At 29.1% G+C, this 19,458-nt stretch overlaps 2 protein-coding genes across 2 annotated transcripts; both read left to right on the forward strand.

The window, feature by feature from the left end:
* Positions 1 to 8,138: 8,138 nt before the first annotated feature.
* On the forward strand, positions 8,139 to 10,038 carry LOC107429250 (nudix hydrolase 17, mitochondrial). The gene is made up of 5 exons (XM_016039904.4): positions 8,139 to 8,633; positions 8,881 to 8,986; positions 9,084 to 9,167; positions 9,279 to 9,407; positions 9,580 to 10,038. The coding sequence occupies exons 1-5, from the start codon at positions 8,560 to 8,562 to the stop codon at positions 9,712 to 9,714; spliced, it is 528 nt and encodes a 175-aa protein (XP_015895390.3). The 5' UTR covers positions 8,139 to 8,559; the 3' UTR covers positions 9,715 to 10,038.
* Positions 10,039 to 15,344: 5,306 nt separating this feature from the next.
* On the forward strand, positions 15,345 to 19,089 carry LOC107429245 (zinc finger protein VAR3, chloroplastic). Its single transcript, XM_016039897.4, has 6 exons — positions 15,345 to 15,871; positions 17,095 to 17,212; positions 17,384 to 17,727; positions 17,830 to 17,961; positions 18,038 to 18,136; positions 18,269 to 19,089. Exons 1-6 carry the CDS (start codon positions 15,459 to 15,461, stop codon positions 18,807 to 18,809), a joined length of 1,647 nt encoding a protein of 548 aa, XP_015895383.3. The 5' UTR covers positions 15,345 to 15,458; the 3' UTR covers positions 18,810 to 19,089.
* The last annotated feature ends 369 nt before the right edge of the window (positions 19,090 to 19,458 follow it).

The raw sequence follows: 19,458 nt of genomic DNA on the forward strand, positions 1-19,458 counted from the left end.
TTGCTGATTGCTGAATTCTCTTTACCAAAATGATTTTGGATTATAATCTGTCCCAACCGCAATGAATACCTTTTCCACCAAATAGTTTGATGAAATATTTGTCTCTCTTTATTTTCCCAAAGTGGAAAAAAAGAGACTAAAGAAACTTAAAACAAAAAAAAAAAAAAAAAGGGCCATGGGCCTTTTAAATATACCTTCTATGTTGTTGGATCAATCTATTCCTGATCCGATGTAGATGCCCAATTTAATTGTGGTTGATTATAAGATTGAACCATTCTTTTTGTGGGACAAAAATTCTCTTTTTACATTCACTGTTATGTTCGGTTTTTATAGAGAAAAATGCTTTTTATCACAGCTGGTGAATGATTATCAGTGGAACTTATATAGTAGATGGTAATTTAAATAGTTATAATTAAAATGTTTGTTTTTAAAATTTTAAAATAAAAAATAATAAAATTAAATATTTCAATGAAAATTTATTAGATCAGTGATTATCACCAATAATGACAAATAAAAAAACTCTTTTATATAATTGAACAATTTTAAAAAGTACTAATTTCCAGCCCTCTTAAGACAAAGTTAGATAGTTCCACTTCGATCGTCAATGATAACAGATGACAAAATGCTTGAATAATTTAAAAAAGTACTAGTTTCCAACCCGATAAGACAAAGCTAGATAGTTCCACTTGGTAATAAACTGGTTCAATTTTGGGCCTCTTATAGCCCGTCTGGCCCAACCCCAAATTAGAGGCCACATGGTGCCACAGTTTTTATTTATTATTTATTATATATTTATATTTTTATTTATATTTATATTTTTTAAAAAGGCCACAGGTTCAAGGATTCAGGAATCTTTTTATTTTTTATTTTTTGCCATTTGAGAAATCAAAAAAACAAAAAGTATCTTGGTTTTTTGAGAAAATTACATCACATTTTGGATCAAAACAGTATTAGCTATCTTATTCAACTCCTCCACCTAAATACTATCAGATGAGTTCTTAAAGTACTTAAATTTGAATGGGAAGCTTGATGATGATACCAATGGAATTATATACATGCAAATTGCCTTGTCAATGCAGAACCGGATTTTATAGAACAAGGCTTGGCCGTGGATTGGAATTGCAGCAGACTTGCTGAATCTCTCTCGTTTTTGACAATTTCAAACTAAATATCAAATTTTGTTCGAGAAGCTCTGCACTTGTCATCAACTACTTCCTTTCAAAACCATAAAAAACAATAAATGACCCCAATGAGGACCTTGAACTTAAGTGTCCTTTGGTAAAGTAAATTTAACTTGGTTTTGATTTAAGTTTCCTGTTTCCTGAACTTTGAAAACTTGTTTTCATTTCCCTGTTTCTGAAAAAGAGTTTATATATGGAATACATGGATCTATTAGCGTCATGTAGCAGGATATTTTGCACTTTTTTTACAGGCAAAGCCAAACCTTTGTTTTTACCAATTTTCACATTTAGCCCACAGAAATTGGCATTGGATTGTGTTGTCAAACGAGACAAGCCAAAAATTTCAGGCCTTTATTGACCCTCGAGAAGACCACAAGGAATACCTAATAGCCTGCGTCCAAAAGTCATCAAAAATTGAATCATATTATTTAATTTTCATCTTATCCTTAATGAAATTCCAGAAACTTAATATTTTGTTGTATAACTTCATTGTCAAATGCTATGAAGGATAAAAATAAAAAATGTTCAATTTAGAGTACTCAGATAGATATTTTAGAGATAGTACATAGTTTTTCTTTTTCCGCACATAATATGTTTGATTTGGATGATATTGATCCACACGCTTGATAATTAGACTCTAGAAAGGGAAAGTTCAGAAAGTTCAGGGTTTGAGAATTTGGTATGGAATATTGGCTTGATTAGGATTGGATAAAATGAAGACCCTTTTGAATTTATTTGGCGGGTCCTTTTTTTTTTTTTTTCTTCCTTTCTTGTTAGTTGGGAATAATATAATAAGCAAATTATAATGTGAACCTTTTGGAAATTTCACTTGTATTATTCAAAAGTGAACATGATGTTCTTCGCGAAGTCAATAATGCAACACGCTACCATTCATTTCTTGGCTAGCTCTGAAGACAAAAGTTAATGAGAATTGGAATTTGTTATAGGGCTTTTGAACTTTGGATAGCTATTTAAAAGAATATCATATATATTCATATACAGTGGTAATAGCTAATATACATATATATATAACTGAAACGTTGTGTGAACTAAAATTTATTAAAAAGAAGGAAGGAACTTTCAAACATACAAAGTCTTACTCAACCCCAGATTAGATCAACAATTAACTAAGATTTACTTTGTTTTAAGAAATGTGAAAAATGGTCATGAACTCGCGATTAATTACTCAGTCCACATGGAATATTGTTCACTTAAAATAAAGCTTTTCAATATGGATGCTTTCTTCCTCCTTGTCGGTTTGTCAAAGTTTTTTATATTAAATTCTTTTCTCTGCTACATGTGTTTTTAGCTATTCTTCTTGACAATAAATTTTAAATGTATATACCATCAAAATTCGTGAATTATCAAATAATAATATTGCTTTACATAATATATGTTTATTCAAATCAATCGTTTCTTCAGTGTCTCATTATTCCGCGGATTGGACCAAATTTTGGTATGACATTTCTTTCAGCAATTTTATAGGGAAAATAGAATTTGAAACCCAAAAAAAAAAAAAAAAAAAGAAGGAAAACTAATATTCTAATATGCACTTTTATTTTCCAAAACAAATCTTTTAGTTTCAATGCATGTGCTGGATATTCACTGATTAAAGATATCGGACAACCCTACATGTGAGTCTAAAGAATCACGATTCCCACATGTGATTAGTATGAAGCCCGTATTGTTGTTGGAAGCAGCAAAAGAAAGTCAAGTTTCCACTTTAATTTCCTATGCACTAATCAATAATAGTTATGCAAACAAATAATAATATTATCTCTCTAAATGATAAAACAATATTTATAGCTAATATAATATACAAAATCATATTTAATTTAAATATTCTGCCTAAAAATAGTCTTGGTATATACAAGTGGCAAATTGAATAAAAGAGATTATATATCTACGCACACTTAGCTTTAAATAAAATCCATCTTATTTTATTAAACTAATATTCAACTTAGCAATTACTGGATTATATTAAGATAAAATTTTAAATCAAAAAGTTGTCGAATATGGATTTAATAATATATTAAAATTTTATTTAAAAAAAATAAACACCGTCGGGATCCAATAATTATTAAATGTAATTTTAAATTTCAATTTTTTATGCAATTAAATAACTGAAAAATGAAGATATCTAAGCCTGACCATACATACATAATACAAATATATAGAATTATATATAGACAGCATGTTATATTGATATTGTATAAGTGACACTTCAATAAGAAATTTAAAACTATAAATATATATATATCTATATATATTTATATATTAATTAAGATGTAACAACTCTAAATCCTTATTGAATCGTGATATCTTTTATATTATGAATTAGAAGATAATCCAAAAATATCAAGTTTTACATATATAAATTGTGTAATATATATCTGTAACGCAATACTTGGCAAATCATTCTATTAAAATTTGTTGACATATGTAATTAGTCTATCATAAACTTATTTTTTGTTTGTCAAAACCACTTATTTTCAGATATTCCAACCTAACATTATACCAAATCCACAGGTTGTTATGAAAGTAATTAATTATAAACTAATTACTTTCTTTAAGTATTGTTTTCTGTAACATAAAGATTTTTATTTTCTTTCTTTCCTTTGTCTTTTTCTAGTGTCATAATTCTTAAACGTTGTTGTCCTGATGAAGATCATGTAATGAAGTAATTGAATCGTGCTGGCAATGATCTCCTGTTACCCAAAAGAAAAGAAAATTTCAATAAAGATAAGCACAATATTTTAAGATATATACCATTATCATTTTATTTTGACTACTTGTATAGAAAATAAAGCAAGGATAAGATCCTTCTCCAAACTTTGCTAAATATGTTACTATCAGAAGATTTTAATTAATTAATTAAACTCTAGGTTTGAATATGATCCTTTCATACATTTGGGAAATAATATCAACGTCTAATGACACATATAGCTGATCACTGGCTAGCTAACTGTAAGAGGTACTTCTAGATTTCAAATATGACCTTAATTGATGCAGTTTTCTTCTTGGGTAGTAATTTTGCTTCTGGGTTTTGTCAACATCCCCCCACAAAATATTTCTGCTTTATTCGAAAAAAAAGAAAAAGAAAAAAAGAGTGGAGTTGATGTAGGACCTCATTTGGGGGCAATCCAAGGTTGAAAGTGTTCCATGTTAACTATAAGATGAAGCTCGTATATAACTATAAGTGCATCTGGACCCAAAATAAACATGGCTAGCACTTTTGAAAGAGGTTTTACATAACTGAGTATATTTTAGATATTTGTTATTTATTTTATTTTAGTTGGAAATTACAGTATATTTTAAATTAAAAAGGAAGAAGATTTCAATCAAACCTTGTTAAACCTAAGATTTAGTGTGTATTCTTAGTGATTATACCATGGATCAAGCCCATGAATACAAGTTATTTTTCAGTAAAAAATTATTTTCTTTTCAATAATAGAATCCAAATTTTAAACACAGACAAAAGAAGTCGGTGGTTTCTGATTTTTTTTTTCCAAATAAAAAAGTGTATTAATTAATTTATTTTCTTGCTTCATTATAGTAACAAACGTCAGTAGTATACCGATAACAATATCTACCTTCTAAAATATAATATGATCTGTATTCACTCATTAGGTATGAGTCTTAATTAGAAGTATTGATGATGCCCATGTGATCAATTCCATAGGAGGAGACAACCATATATACAAGTATAGACAGACATACATTATATATGCAAATATAGTTTCCTTAGTATTATATATGTATATTCAAATTTGACATGCCAATGTCAACTAGGTCTCACCTAACATGTAGTCCTTTGATACCCAACTCCTAACTATCTTCAATTTGTCCCATTAACTCTTTGCTATACAAAATTGGTGCAAGCCAACAATCTTAATTTATTTATATCTATCTATACCCATATATGCATATGCATATATAGACGATGTGAGAATTCTAAAATAAGGATTTTTCTTGTAGATCTAGTCATATTTTAAATTCATTTAATTGGATTGAACTTCATATATTAAAAGTAATTCTAAGTCCACAAAATACTTTTTATCTTTAATTTAAAGCTCTTACATTATCTTGATTTAAAATTGAATTACTGTATATTTGTAATGCTAATTGATGTGATAAATGATGTGACATTAATTTAGTGGTTAAAAAAATTAATTTATATTAATTATGAGTAAATACAGCTCAATGCAAATCAATAAAAACAAAATCACATCGTTTAATTATAGGTCGGTAAATACATTCGATAAACATTCTAGATCCCTATCCAATTGTTATACTCAAAGCTAATAATAATGGCATATGGGGGCCATATGAGGTAGAAGCAGAGGCCAAATGAGGAAATTAAGTAGCTAGAGGCTCAACTACTCCATTAAATATTTAGAGGAAAGAGGTTGTGTATATCTAAGTCATTCTATATTTATTTATCAAAAAAAAAAAAGTCATTCTATATATTTTCACCCAAAAAAAAAAAAAAAGTTCGTTTTATATTTGTATGTTTGAAGATAAACAAAAAGGAGACAAAAGGAGACCAAAATATTCATACGAAGTGGGCGGGATTACACACTTTTCCACTCCATGTGAGTCCGACCATTTCAAACTTAGGACTTAGAGTCTTCTTCTGAGGGTGACACATTTTGTTTATGGTTGTTATAATAGATTAGTCTTTATTGTTCCTTTCCTTTTCATTAATTTTTTATTTAAATTGAAGTACTACTGGCGCAGTGATCATGGAAAATAAGATTTAACTTTATGTAAATTATACGAACTAAGGAAGTGACTGGAGAAATAAAATAAATAAATAAAACAGAGAAATTATGGCTGTGGATCATACTTATCCTTTTTTAATAATTAATTTCCTCAGGGACTATTGTCTTGTTAGGAAGATTTATGAATTTACCAACGGTTCATTATCAGGAAAATGGCACATACAAAATTAGCATAACTTTTTTGTCAACTTTTGAACCACCATATGCATATCATAGAGCTTTGTTTAATTATTTAGAAAGCCATGCCACCATTGATGACCCAAAGAATAATTAGATTTTTTTTTTTTTTGGGTAATAATATCTAGAATTCTAATATAAAAAATCAGTAAAATAAGATGATTGAGAAGATTTGAAGCTAGAACGAAAGTAACAAATTTCGATTTTGATTGTTACAATAATTTTTAATTTCAAAGAAAAAGGATGTTTCAAACTTATAATTTCATGGATATGAATGTGTGGAGTATGCTAATTAAGTTAATATCAGTTAATACGTTTGGATTTTTAAAGTTAGTATCAATTTTGGGGTAAGTGTATGTATATATGCTTTTTCATGCAACTCGAATTGATTTGTAATATATATATATATATATATAATGCTTCTAACATGAATTTTAAGTAATTGGTGTAACTTTAAACTATTTTAATTTATAATGCTTCTAACATGAATTTTAAGTAATTGGTGTAACTTTAAACTATTTTAATTTATTGTATATATATATATATATAACTTTAGTCTGTTTATGGTGCGGACGGTCCTCATGCGGACCACAGTATTGGTGACGGTTTTTCATAGTATTGATGACGATTTTCTAAGAAACCGTCGCTAATATTATAAAAAATCGTCATTAATATTGTGTTTCTCATGCGCATCGTGCTCACCATAAAATTTCCATATATAACTTTAGCAGTATGACAGCTGTTAGCTCTCCAATAAAATACTGTTCACCTTTACTTTAGCATTGAGTAGACACGCAACCATTTCAATTTTTTATTACATTTACGTGGGGAAAAAGGGCAAAATAAAATAAATAAATAAATAAATAAATAATAGCAAGGAAAAAAAGTTTAGAATAATGTTATTTATAATTAAGTAGCACATGGTGCACACGTAAAATAAAAAACCATGCTACTTCTTTGAAGATCTACTTAAAAAGGCAAATCTAGACTAAAATACGAAACCAAAGACCTTAAGAATTCTATTATATAGATATATTTTTCTTCACTCTTCCACAAGTTTTATTATTTTAAAAGAAATTAACTTTTATTGTTATAAACGGATTGAAAGTTTAACAATTTTTCTTAACTTGTCATCGTACAATGTAATAAATATAAGAAATGTTAAAAAAAAAAAAATAAATTACAATCCATTGATAACAAATTTTGTTAATTATATGATACTTATAACAATATAGTCCTCAAAATTTTGCTCCACTAAAATGGCTTAACCGATTAACCTAAAGTTTGAAAGAGTAGGTTCATTTGTTTTTGAGTTTCAAAAAACTGTTTTTAATTGATTTTTAATTTTTGAATATTTGATATAAAAATAAAATTATTTCAAAAACCACAAACTAATTAGATCTAATTTTTTTTTTTTTTTAGCTTGAAATTAGATATTTTATATATACAGTCCGTGTATGGTGCGGACGGTCCTCATGTGGATCACAGTGTTGGTAACGGTTTTTTATAGTATTGGTGACGATTTTTTAAGAAACCATTGTTAATATTATAAAAAATCATCATTAATACTGTGATTCTTATACAGACCGTTATCACCATAAAATTTCTATTTATATATATATATATATATAAAATAAAATGACGATAAAAAGGAAATCATGCCCATGAGTGATACACGTGAGCATGTTGTTAAAAGTCAACTAATAATTCAGATACCACCATTAAAATGTAGACGCGTGGACTTGAATTCTGAAAAAGAAATAGGATTTGAAGGAAACGACAGAGAAGCTCAACCACAAAGAAAATAGGGGTAGATCTGTCTGAGAAGGCGACGTAAAAAAAATAAAATAATAATAAATAAAATAAAATAAATAAACATTCAAAGAAAGACGTAGACATCCAGAACAAAAAACCAGCAATATACATAGCATTTATTTACTATTCGTCAATTCCATATCCATGGTTTTTTTCTTTTTCTTTTTTTGTCCGGTCTATATATAGCTCATTCTTGCCAGCCTGCTCAGCCGCTTCATCTTCTATTTCTTTCCAATATTAGCTTCCTTTTTTCTTTTTCTTTTTTCTTTTTCTCTTTCCTTATCAACATCTTTATCTGGTTTGTTTTCTTCAACTTCAAAAACCAGCTACTTAATTAGTAGTGTACCTGGTTTATATATCCATTAATCTTTTTTTTTTTTTTTGGGTGTACAACTAAGATTGCACTTATTCACAAAAGTGTAAGGTTGTTTTCTTAGTTCAACTAAATTAGAGGGAAAATAAAAAAAAATAAATAAAAAGGTCTTTCTCTCTGGAGCTTCAAGGGGAACTTTTTTCGTTATTTTGTCAAAGCGATCAACAACTACCAAATTAGTACCTTTTTTTTTTCTTGTTAAATTCTGGTGGTTTTAATTCTTTGGAAGATGGTAATTTGTATGGTTTCTCGAACGGGAAGAGAGTCGCAGAGGTACAGCATGGGCCGCCGCCAAGTTGTTGGGTGGGTTCTTTTTTTCTTATTCAAGTCATTGATTTGATTTTTCTACATTTCTGGGGGAAAAGAAATTGGTGGCCCCCCCAATTTTGATCGATGGTCTTCTGGATGATGGAAATGTTAATCTCTGTTTTCTAATATATTAAATCACTATCAATTACTATTTAACAAATTGCATTGATCTGAATTATTATTATTATTTTTTTAAAAAAAAATTTGAAGCTAAATTCATTTTGAATGGAAAATGTTGCAGATGTATACCATATAGATATAAGAATGGAGGCGATGGTGGCATTAGCAATGAATTGGAAGTCCTTGTTATTAGTTCACAGAAAGGTCATGCTTTGATGTTTCCTAAGGTAAAATAAAAAATTTGCTCTCATTATTCTCAAAATCGCCGACTGTGTTGAATTATTTCCAAGATTCGTCTAATTTGATTTTTAATATTATTTTTAGGGTGGTTGGGAACTTGATGAATCTGTAGAAGAAGCAGCTTCCAGAGAATCTCTTGAAGAAGCTGGAGTTCTAGGAAATGTTGAGGTTAGTACTAATTTCTTTGACTAAATAATCATCAATGGTTAGCTAGCGTTTTTAATTTGTGAAATAATTTGTCAAAATTTGGTATATTTAATTAATTTTATGATATGGCAGTGTGAATTGGGAAAATGGAGCTTCATCAGCAAAAGCCATGGAACATATTATGAAGGTTACATGTTCCCTTTGTTTGTCAAGGAACAACTTGATCTGTGGCCGGAGAAACATGTCCGGAGAAGAATATGGGTATATTTGCTGCTCATCCATACACATTTTAGAATATAATATTTACAGCTTAAACTTTTATCATAACAGTTCAACATTGTATCATAGTTAAAAAAATAATCTAAAAAGGTTCCGGTTCAAATTTTTTAAATTTTTTGAAACTGAATATATTTATTATTATTGTCTTTTTCAGATGTCTGCTGCGGAAGCTAGAGATGTTTGTAAGCATTGGTGGATGAAAGAAGCTTTAGACATTTTGGTTGAAAGGGTTACATCTATGCGTGAACAGATCAAGGAAGAAAACGTGATAGCTTGTTCCCGTAATTAATTAATTAGAAAATATTGATTTTTTTAAAAGTTATTTTGTATATAGGAAAAAAAAAAAATCCTCAATAGCAGCCCTCTACAAACTAAATAGAAAATTGGGTAGATGGGGCCAAAATTCAGGCAGACAAATTACATAAGTGTAGAAGAAAAGAGTATTGCAAAATGTGTACATGGTTCAATCTGTTCTTCATCACCATGACCTGGGAAGAATAGCAAAATGTATAATGTTAATCAACTTTTATTTTATCTTTTGTAAGAAAAGTAATCGGTTAATTGAAAATCTTGCACGAAGATATATGACATATCTTATACAATTTAAATTTTACCTTCTACATCTTTAATTTGTAGTCTTCACTTGTAATCATATATAAGAACCTAAACTTATTAATAATGCAATCTTTTCCCAACCAACTTGGAATTATTTCTCTATTTTGATAAATTGGAATTATTTCGCTTAAACTGTTAACAATAATGATGTTTACATTAATCTTTGATATGATATTATAAGTAATTATTAATTATTTTTTAAATTTTTAGATATTCATACTACAAATGTTACCATTTTAAATTTAAAAATACTTACATCTTTTAGAAATTCTCTTGATTTGATCAAACTTTGGATATATTATAATGCAACGTCGTACGGTAGTTTTGATTTATAATTTTACTTTTAGCTAATCTAATTACTTACCAATCCCCCCTAACATTACAAGTTGAAAATTAAGCTCAAATTAAAAGAGAATCATTATTTCATCATATATCTATGTGTGTATATATATATATATATATATTTTGAGCAAAACCCTAACAATGATATGAATTGATGATTATAGTAGAATGATAATTAACAAATTAAGCTACCACAGACCTTTTATGTGTATAGGATAAGGAAGAAAGCAAAATGTATACTTAATTATGTTGAATATTAGTTCCAAATATGTGTTCCTTTTTATCTTTTGGAGATGTTGAAATTTAGAGATATATATGTGGAATATTCTATTTTCACTTTTATGGCCGCCAAATTCCAACTAGAAATCATCAAGATAAGGACAGCATCTTGTTAATAATGTAGGGAGTATATTTTCTTTTGAAGAATAAAATTTTTGGTAATATCTTTTGGAGAATAGATTTTAAAAATACTAGCTCAGAGAGAATATATAATGGAAACCAATTGCTTGAAGCATATGAATATTTACTTTTCCACTCCCCTTTCCATCTCCTGGCAATGCTTCAATCATGAATCGGTCAATCCGTTTTTTCTCAGACAGCATGTAATCGATTAGTTGTAGGCTTTTCCATTTAGCGTGGTGTACGGTATTATTCTCTACCTCTAATTTGATATATTTTATTATCTAAAATAAGAGTTTCCAACCCAAAATTATTCTCTCCCGCCCTCCAACCACCCCACTCCCCCAAAAAAAATAAAAATAAAAACTCAAAATTATTCTCGGAGAAACAGTAGACTTATTATTGAAACTCACCCTTTATTTCATCTTTGTGTGTATATATATATATCTAGCTTATTAACAAGTACTGTCCTAATTATCAAGAATTATCGATCTACATATATGCTTTTTGTATACATGCAGTAAACGAGCTTATGCTCAAGCATCTATATCATAAGTTATATATTTTCTCCCTATATATTACTTTCTCTTTTTCCTTAACATATATACACACATAAAAATTCTAAAAATTCTCTAGTAAGAGGATCTTCATTTTATTAAATCAAGATTTTTATGTTACAAGCGTTATAAACTGTCATATTTCATTTAGAATTTTAAATTTGAATTCAAATTTGAATTATTATTTTATTCAATAATTAATAATTTACCATGCAAACATTTATGATTTAATTAAATTAGAAATTTTTCAATAAAAAACATACTTAATACACACATACGTATATGTAAAAATATATATAATTTTGGTATTACGGATGAAGTCGCTTCACCTTATGAGAGTGGAATTGCAATGCATATAAGTTGAATTGTATAACATTGAATTTACTCAAGCAACAAACATCCACCATACATTCACAATTTAATTTATTATAGCATAACTATATTTACATGTATATATATGTATATATATATATATAGATAAAAAATGTTATAGTGGAGAAGTCGCCTACTACCTAATAAGGAAAATGAATTTGGATGATAACACGTATGGTAGTTGGCTCTATTGAAAAATATTTAAGCAAGGATAAAGACTGCGCATGATTAATAAATAATAGTGGTCGTGGAGAGAATGAATTCTTGTTTGGCAACACAAAGAGGAGGTTTGTTCCGTAGTCGTATTCGCTGCTAAAAAGCGCAATTTGCACACGAGTCATTGGTGAATATATTTCTTATCCACCACCATTATCGACCATATATAGTGTAGTTGTTCCTTGTCAGTTTTTGTTCTCTTTCTGTTTCTTTACTCATTCAAATTTAGATCACTTTCTTGATGATGATTTGCTTCCTAATTGCCTTCCCAAACCATAATCCTTCCCATAGACTCATAGTTTAGCAAAAAATAAAACAATAAATCTTTCTTATCCGTACATTTGAGTATAGCTTGGCGGCTATGTCCCGCCAACATGGAGAGAATTACCAAGAATTTATCAATTAACTTATAGTCAACTACTAATAGATGTTTTAATTTATATTAATGGATTTACAATTAATATACTCTAGGCTCATTTGCAATATCGGACCCGACTAGTATTTTTAATTTATACATATTGGGTTAAATTTGAATTAGTCTAGTTCAATTTACTCAATTTTTGACATCCCAAAAAAATTTTATATTTATTGAATTTGTTAAAATGATTTGCATTTTTAAATTTGGTCAAATGATAAAAATATTGACAATATAATTCTAAATCTGGATTTAATTGCTTGCGTGAAATCTCCTACTCTTTAGGTTATATTATTAGTCCATCATCTCTATGGTTGACGCATGCTATTATTATTATTTTGATGAACATATATATAATAAATATGCGCTCTTGAAAAGTAAGAAACAATTAAAGCAATGTCAACTAGGAGGCAAAACGAAATAAACCGGGCTCATATATCTAGATGCTTAAAATATATTCTGTGATACTATTATTTAGTCAGATCTTGCAGTCAAATTGGCTAATGGTTTCAGCTGAAACGATTCATTGAATTTCGTAGATTAGAATGAAAAAAGATTTCTCTCGCTTACTAAAAAGGTATGTGTACCATTACGAGTACCCAAGTTTAGAAGATAAATGTGTGTGTATGTGTACGTGGAAAGCGATAGAATATATTATCACCCGGCTAGCTGGTAAATTAACGCTGAAGAACGAGTGATATAAGTAAAAATTTGAAAATTAAATTTATTTTTTTATTTATAGTCCCAGATTAGGATGTATGAAGTAATTAATGATAGGAAATTTTAAATTATACATACATATATATATATATATATATTTATACTATTTTTTAATGACCTTGTGGGAATTTAAATCGCATATCATTGTTTGAAAAAATAATAACCATAGTTATCAGCCAACGGAAAATATTTTAAAAGATCAGTAATGATAACTAGGTAATAAATTAATAAATTTGTCTAAAAAGAATCACCTATTCATGTAAATTTTAACAATTTAACAAATAATAATAATAATAATTTTAATTTTTCAAAAAAAATATATATATATATATATTGTTTATAATTGTCACAACTGTGCATTGTCTTTATATTGTTTCAATAAGGAAAAATTAATATGCCTTATTTATTTAAATTTTTTTTTTGGATAAATATATTTGCATTTGTAAAATTACAAAAACACCCTCTACACTTCATTCTTTGTCACCCTTTTTATACATTGTTTTCGAAATTTGAAATTTACACATGTTGAAACTTTTTTTTTTCCCGATTAAATGGGAGGCACGTGTTGTAATGCAAATATATGGAAATGTGTAAAATGTCGTTTGCAATATAATTGACTATATGAATTGAAAATTTTGATACTATTTGTCAAGGTGTTCAATTTTTGCTTTTATTTTTTTATTTTGAAAATTGTGTGTAATTTATTATTTTAATAATTTGTCGGTTTTAGTAATAATTAGAGTTTAATAAATATATCAATTAACTATAAATATCAATGAAAAAACTAAAAATTAACACATTTTTAAATTATATTTTATTATATGTTTATTTTTTTTCCTTTAAGATTTATAACTAGTAGAAATGTCTACTTATCATTAACTAACAACAACAAACCATTGAAATAAGGAAAAGTACATATAATCTAGAAGAAGAAAAAAAAAAAAAGGTTAATAAATAGCATCTACACATGTGAACTTTTTATTTTTAAAAAACATGTGTAACTAAAGGAGTAATATTTTCCTAAATAATTAAAGGGCAAAATTTATTTATACCCTTTTCAATTTTGACATTATTTCATTTAAACTTACATTTTGGAAAAATTGTTATTAACCTTCCTTTAATTTTTTTATATGCATCAATATAGATCCATTTGTAAATTTTTATCAGTTTCAACCAATTACTTTTAACATTTAAAATTCAAAAAACAGTTAAAATATTTATTTTTTATGATTAAATAATATTATAAAAATAAAATTTTTACCTTTAAGGATTAAAATTAACAAGTAAAAGCATTCCCAAGGGATTTTTTGTATGTTTAATTTGAATAGCTAATATGTAAAATTACACTCCAATCCACTTTGTATTTTAACTTTTTTAAATTGTTTGGCTCTTCAAATTTGGAGAGCAAAAACATTATTCATTATTTAATGATGATCAAATTCCAAGACAATTATAATATATTTTACTTGCTAAAAATTAAAAAATAAAAATTGAGAAAAAAAAACATAATAATAAATATTTATTGAAAAAATAAAAATAAAGAGTGAAAGTAAAAAATGTTGTTGGAAAAGATTTTAAAGTTTTAACTCTTTAAACATAAAAATGCTCTCTATTTGATAAAAAATATTCTTTATTTTTAAAAAATCTTTTGAAAATGCTCTAACCCTGATAGAAGCTAACATATTAATCTGTTTCGATAACTTTAAAAAATTAAAAAAATGTAAATAATAATTTTTTAAAAGTACAAGATTTAAATAAAATAATAAAAAAATAAAAAGTTATAAATGAATTTTTTTTCATAATTAAAATACAAAACAACTAAAATGTGTTTTTCTTCTTTTTTATATCTTATTTTTCTTTTATTATTACTTTATCTTTTGGAAAGGATCACATTAGTTATATCCTTATCAGCATTCTAGTCAGCATGCATGCACCACATTGAATATTTGACAGTTTAGTTGTTTTTATGGAAGTACTATTTCAGCTATGCGCAGTCTGACTGATTCTTCAAACGATGGCGGTTCACTGCATGAATAAAAAACGTAAAAAGAGAAACGCAAAATTATATAATTTTATTTGATTTTGTTTTGAGTTCTGCTTATTAATTTCTAAAACTTGGGCCGTTAGAATTTATTTTTTATATATATATATATATATGAAATTATGTCTAATAGATTTTAATTTCCTTTTTTTGGTAAAGTCTAATAGATTTTAATTAATACTAATGAAATTTTATTTGCTTATTTATTTATTTTTATTTTTGATCATACTAATTTATTTACTTAATAAGCCCCAAAAAATGCGAAGCAGTGTTTAAAGCCCCGAGTCTCACATATTAACGCAGTCTATGTCTGCTTTGCCGCCATAAACAAGCATAGCGCCTAAAATAATTTTCAAATGTTGTTCAAGCTTTTTCAAACCAGCCATGGATATCTCTGTTCCACCCTGATCAAAAAACAGTTCAAAAACCCACAATTTCTCTTTCCCATTTCGCACCTTCACAATTGCAGCAAAGCTTCAGATTTCACAGCGAACGAAGTCGAACAGCTTCAATCTTCAAAACCCATTAACAAATTTACCCAATTGCCTTCGAACACCACCAAAGGACCATCCATGGCCAAAGAGGAGTTTTGGGTCAATATCTCGCATCCATGGCCTGAATGGGTGGACCTGATGGAATGCTTGTTGAAGAGAGGCTACTTTGAAGGATATGAAAACCCATTTCGAAGTTCCCAAGTGGGTCTGAAGGAATCGAACTATATTCGGACTGCGTGCCTCAATTTTGCTCGGGATCAGTATAATGTTATAAGGTTAGGATGATTGGTTTGACTGCTATAAAAAGTTCATTGATTTCGTGTTGTTTGTAAAGTATTTATTTGGGCTTTCCTAGTTTTGCATGCAACCTGTTTGATTTTAGTATTATGTGACATAGTAATTATATTTTTTTTATTTATTTTTATTTTGGAGTAGTTGATATTTCTAGTTGGCGTTTCATTTGAGATACCGAGTGAAAGATTTCCATATTATGGTTGGTTACTTAGGCATGCTATGTAAAATATACACTTCCAATTCCAAGTTCCGTCTTTCGGAAGATTTGAATATAAATGTATATAGAAGATATAGCCAAGCCATGCCCCAATTCCTAACCAAGTTCATAGAACATAATAAAGGATGTTATTGCAGTTTTCTGGAGCTCTTTAATACAATCAACGTGGTAAGAAAGTAGATTTCCACTGGAAGAGACTTAAAAAGAATGTCTAAAGATATTTAAATGAAAATAATACCATTTTGTAAGCACCTATCGTCCAATGCAACCTGCTTGTTTTGATTTATTGCTTGCAATATACATAGGGGCATTGTTTCAGTTTGTGAAGGCCAGATAGTTTGTACTTTCAGGCCACAGTCTCAGCAAAGAAAAAAAATTTTAAATGGGAGAAAAGATTATGATATTTTAACAATAATAACGAAATTATTTGTTATGCCTTGGTGATATTTGATCGAGTATGGTTTATGGTCTACTCTAGTTTAGAAGCACTGCTTAAAACTTACTTTTTAACATTGGAGATGACATCTAATTCCGAGGTCTGTAGATTCCCATGAAAACAAAGGTAGTGTATCCTCTTGCATAAGTAAAAATGATAATGCCTACACCCTAAACCTTAGCCATGATTGAGCACTTTTTGATCAGGCTTCCATTTAAGTTGAACAATCATTGTATATGGCACATGAGAAGCTTTAACCGGGTCTCTACTATACTGTATACTTATTTGGCTGTATTGATAGTGTAATGGAAAATTTTGCATACAAATGTTGTAAAGAATTCTGCAATGTGCTGAATTACCCTTAGAATCCCATACAAGGTAATAACTGTAAAAGTCAGCCTATCCAGGCCATTGATGTATAACTAAGAGCTGCACCTGAGGGATTCATTTCTTCAATTTGCTTTTGGCCAGATACTTGTTTAATGATTTCCCATCAAGTATGATGTTTCTTCTACATAGAAACTGAGTCCATTAAATGTCCCTGTTGCCAGGTTCTTATCTAGAAAAGACATCCAAGTTATAGCAGGATGTGGATGCCCAAGTATAGATCGGAAAGTTGTCAACTCAGGAAAGCGTTTGAGGGCACATGTGGGCATTGATGAAGGAGATGTATGTTTCAAGTTTTCCCATGTTTTCAAGTCATTTGAAGTTCTTATGATGTTTAAAAATATTAATTATTTAAAACTCCTAAATAACCTAATCGTTGTGTTTATAATCCAATCTGAAAGACACCATTAACGTGTTAGTTTTATCACCTAATATGAAGATACATTTTAGTAGATTTGCAGCACCTGCAATTTGAGGGGAGACTGTGAGAGGGCATATGTGAAGGCACGTGAAGACGAAGGTGGGAGGACTGTGGATGTTATGCGTTTCTTGGTAACATATGGACTTGATCATATTACTGGCATGGTGAAAAACAGGCCATGCTTAAACAAAGTGGTCAAAGAATCAGTGAGAAGGCTGCTGAAAGAAATGATAGAGTATGGCAGTGGAGATCTGGATTCTAACATCCCGAAGTCCACAAAATTGGAAGAGGTTGCATCAGTGCAACATCATTCAAGCACACAAGAGAAATGCCACACAAGTGTCCCAGTGAAGCAGGGCGATTGGCTTTGTCCCAAGTAATTTGAAAGCTCGTTTTCTACTTAATTAAAAAATTTTAAGTTTTGCAATGTTTTTGTCTTTCAATTGTTCACCCTCTTTAGTCTTTACTCTTTTGGCAGTTGCAACTTTCTGAACTTCGCCAGAAATATTAAGTGCTTGCGCTGTGATAATTTATTTCAAGAAAAACTGCAGCAACTAAGGGAGGATCTGGATCATCTTCCACTGAAAAAAGGGGACTGGATATGTGGGAAGTAAGAGCTGCTGAGGTCATATAAACTTTGTCCTGCTCCCCGTTCTCTTTCATATTGAGACTTTATACTTTTACAGATGCAATTTCTTGAATTTCGCGAAGAACTCAAGATGCTTAATCTGCAAAGAGAAGCCTCCAAAGCGGCAGCTAAATCCAGGGGAATGGGAATGTGACTCGTAAGTTATCTAGGACAAAATGTTCTTTCCTTTCTATCATTATTTTTTCATAGTGACATTTACACATTGAAATGGTTCCTCTATGCTTCCTGAATTGTGTTTCATACATAATTAGGTCTCTGTTGTGCATAGGTGCAATTACATAAACTTTAGGAGAAACATGGTGTGCTTGAAATGCGACCATAGACGACCAAAGACAGCAAATTCTTCAGAAACTTCTGGTGAACCTCTACTTGCAAATGGAGGTAACCATGAAAATAACAGATTGAGGTTGGCCAGAGGTGAAAGTGATGTTTATACTCAACCATCTCTGCAACAACATAGGCAAAGTCGAAACAGAAGGTCGGATGTATGGAGATTTGTGGAAGATGAGAAGGAAGAATGTGCTGACTCGAACTCAGGCAATGGGGCTTCTGGTTTTGTGGATTTTCCCATTGCTGGAGGTAAGAGTAACTTGTCTCAGAATGCAGACAAAAAAGAGAGATGGAAATTGGAGATGTTGGAGAGGAGCAAAGGCACATTTAAGGCCAAAAATGAGGATGAATTTGGATCTGTCAGGATTTACAGAAGCTTGGAGCCTCCAGACTTGACTGATGACGAAGACATGGCTGGTTGGTTTGGGCATGGAAAGGTAGCAACAAGAAGGAATGTGTCTGGAAGTGGAACTGATTGAGAAGTTTCAAGATTTAGTTGGAAGATTGGTTCTATTTCTACTACGAATACATGGATGTCAAATCACCAACAAAGAGGAAGTGTCAATCTCATTTGAAAGTTTCTTAGATTTCTGAAATCTAATGTATTAATCATTTTCCATTTTGCAAAAAGATATGTTGAATAAATCCAATATAGCTTTTTAACGAACGAAAAATATTATTTGTTACCGTTGATAACCGGTGATCATCAATAAAATTTATGTCTTATAATAATTTAAATAATTATTATTAAAAAATTTATTTTCAGAATTTTAATATAAAAAGATCATAGAATTGTATGTTCCAAATAAAGTCACCAATCTAATAAATAGCAAATCTCTAATGAATTTGTAGTGAAGCTTGCTGTGCGGTTGTTTTTATTTATTTATTTTTTTGTGTATGCTTAAAGGACCCACGTATTTGCTACGTGTAAATTCCACCACCATGCAACGGAACACATTATTCATGCTTGCACGACTTCTATTCTGTGAAGATAGCTGCTGGTTCATATACTCCTCAGAAAGTAAACACAAGAAAACAGAAAACAAAAAACAAAAAAAACAAAAACAAAAGATAAGAAGAAAACGGTGGTTTCTCTAGTCTCTGATTCTCATCTTTGAGGCTCTATGT

The sequence above is a fragment of the Ziziphus jujuba genome, chromosome 12 (genome assembly GCF_031755915.1).
Source record: "Ziziphus jujuba cultivar Dongzao chromosome 12, ASM3175591v1".
Lineage (NCBI taxonomy): Eukaryota > Viridiplantae > Streptophyta > Magnoliopsida > Rosales > Rhamnaceae > Ziziphus > Ziziphus jujuba.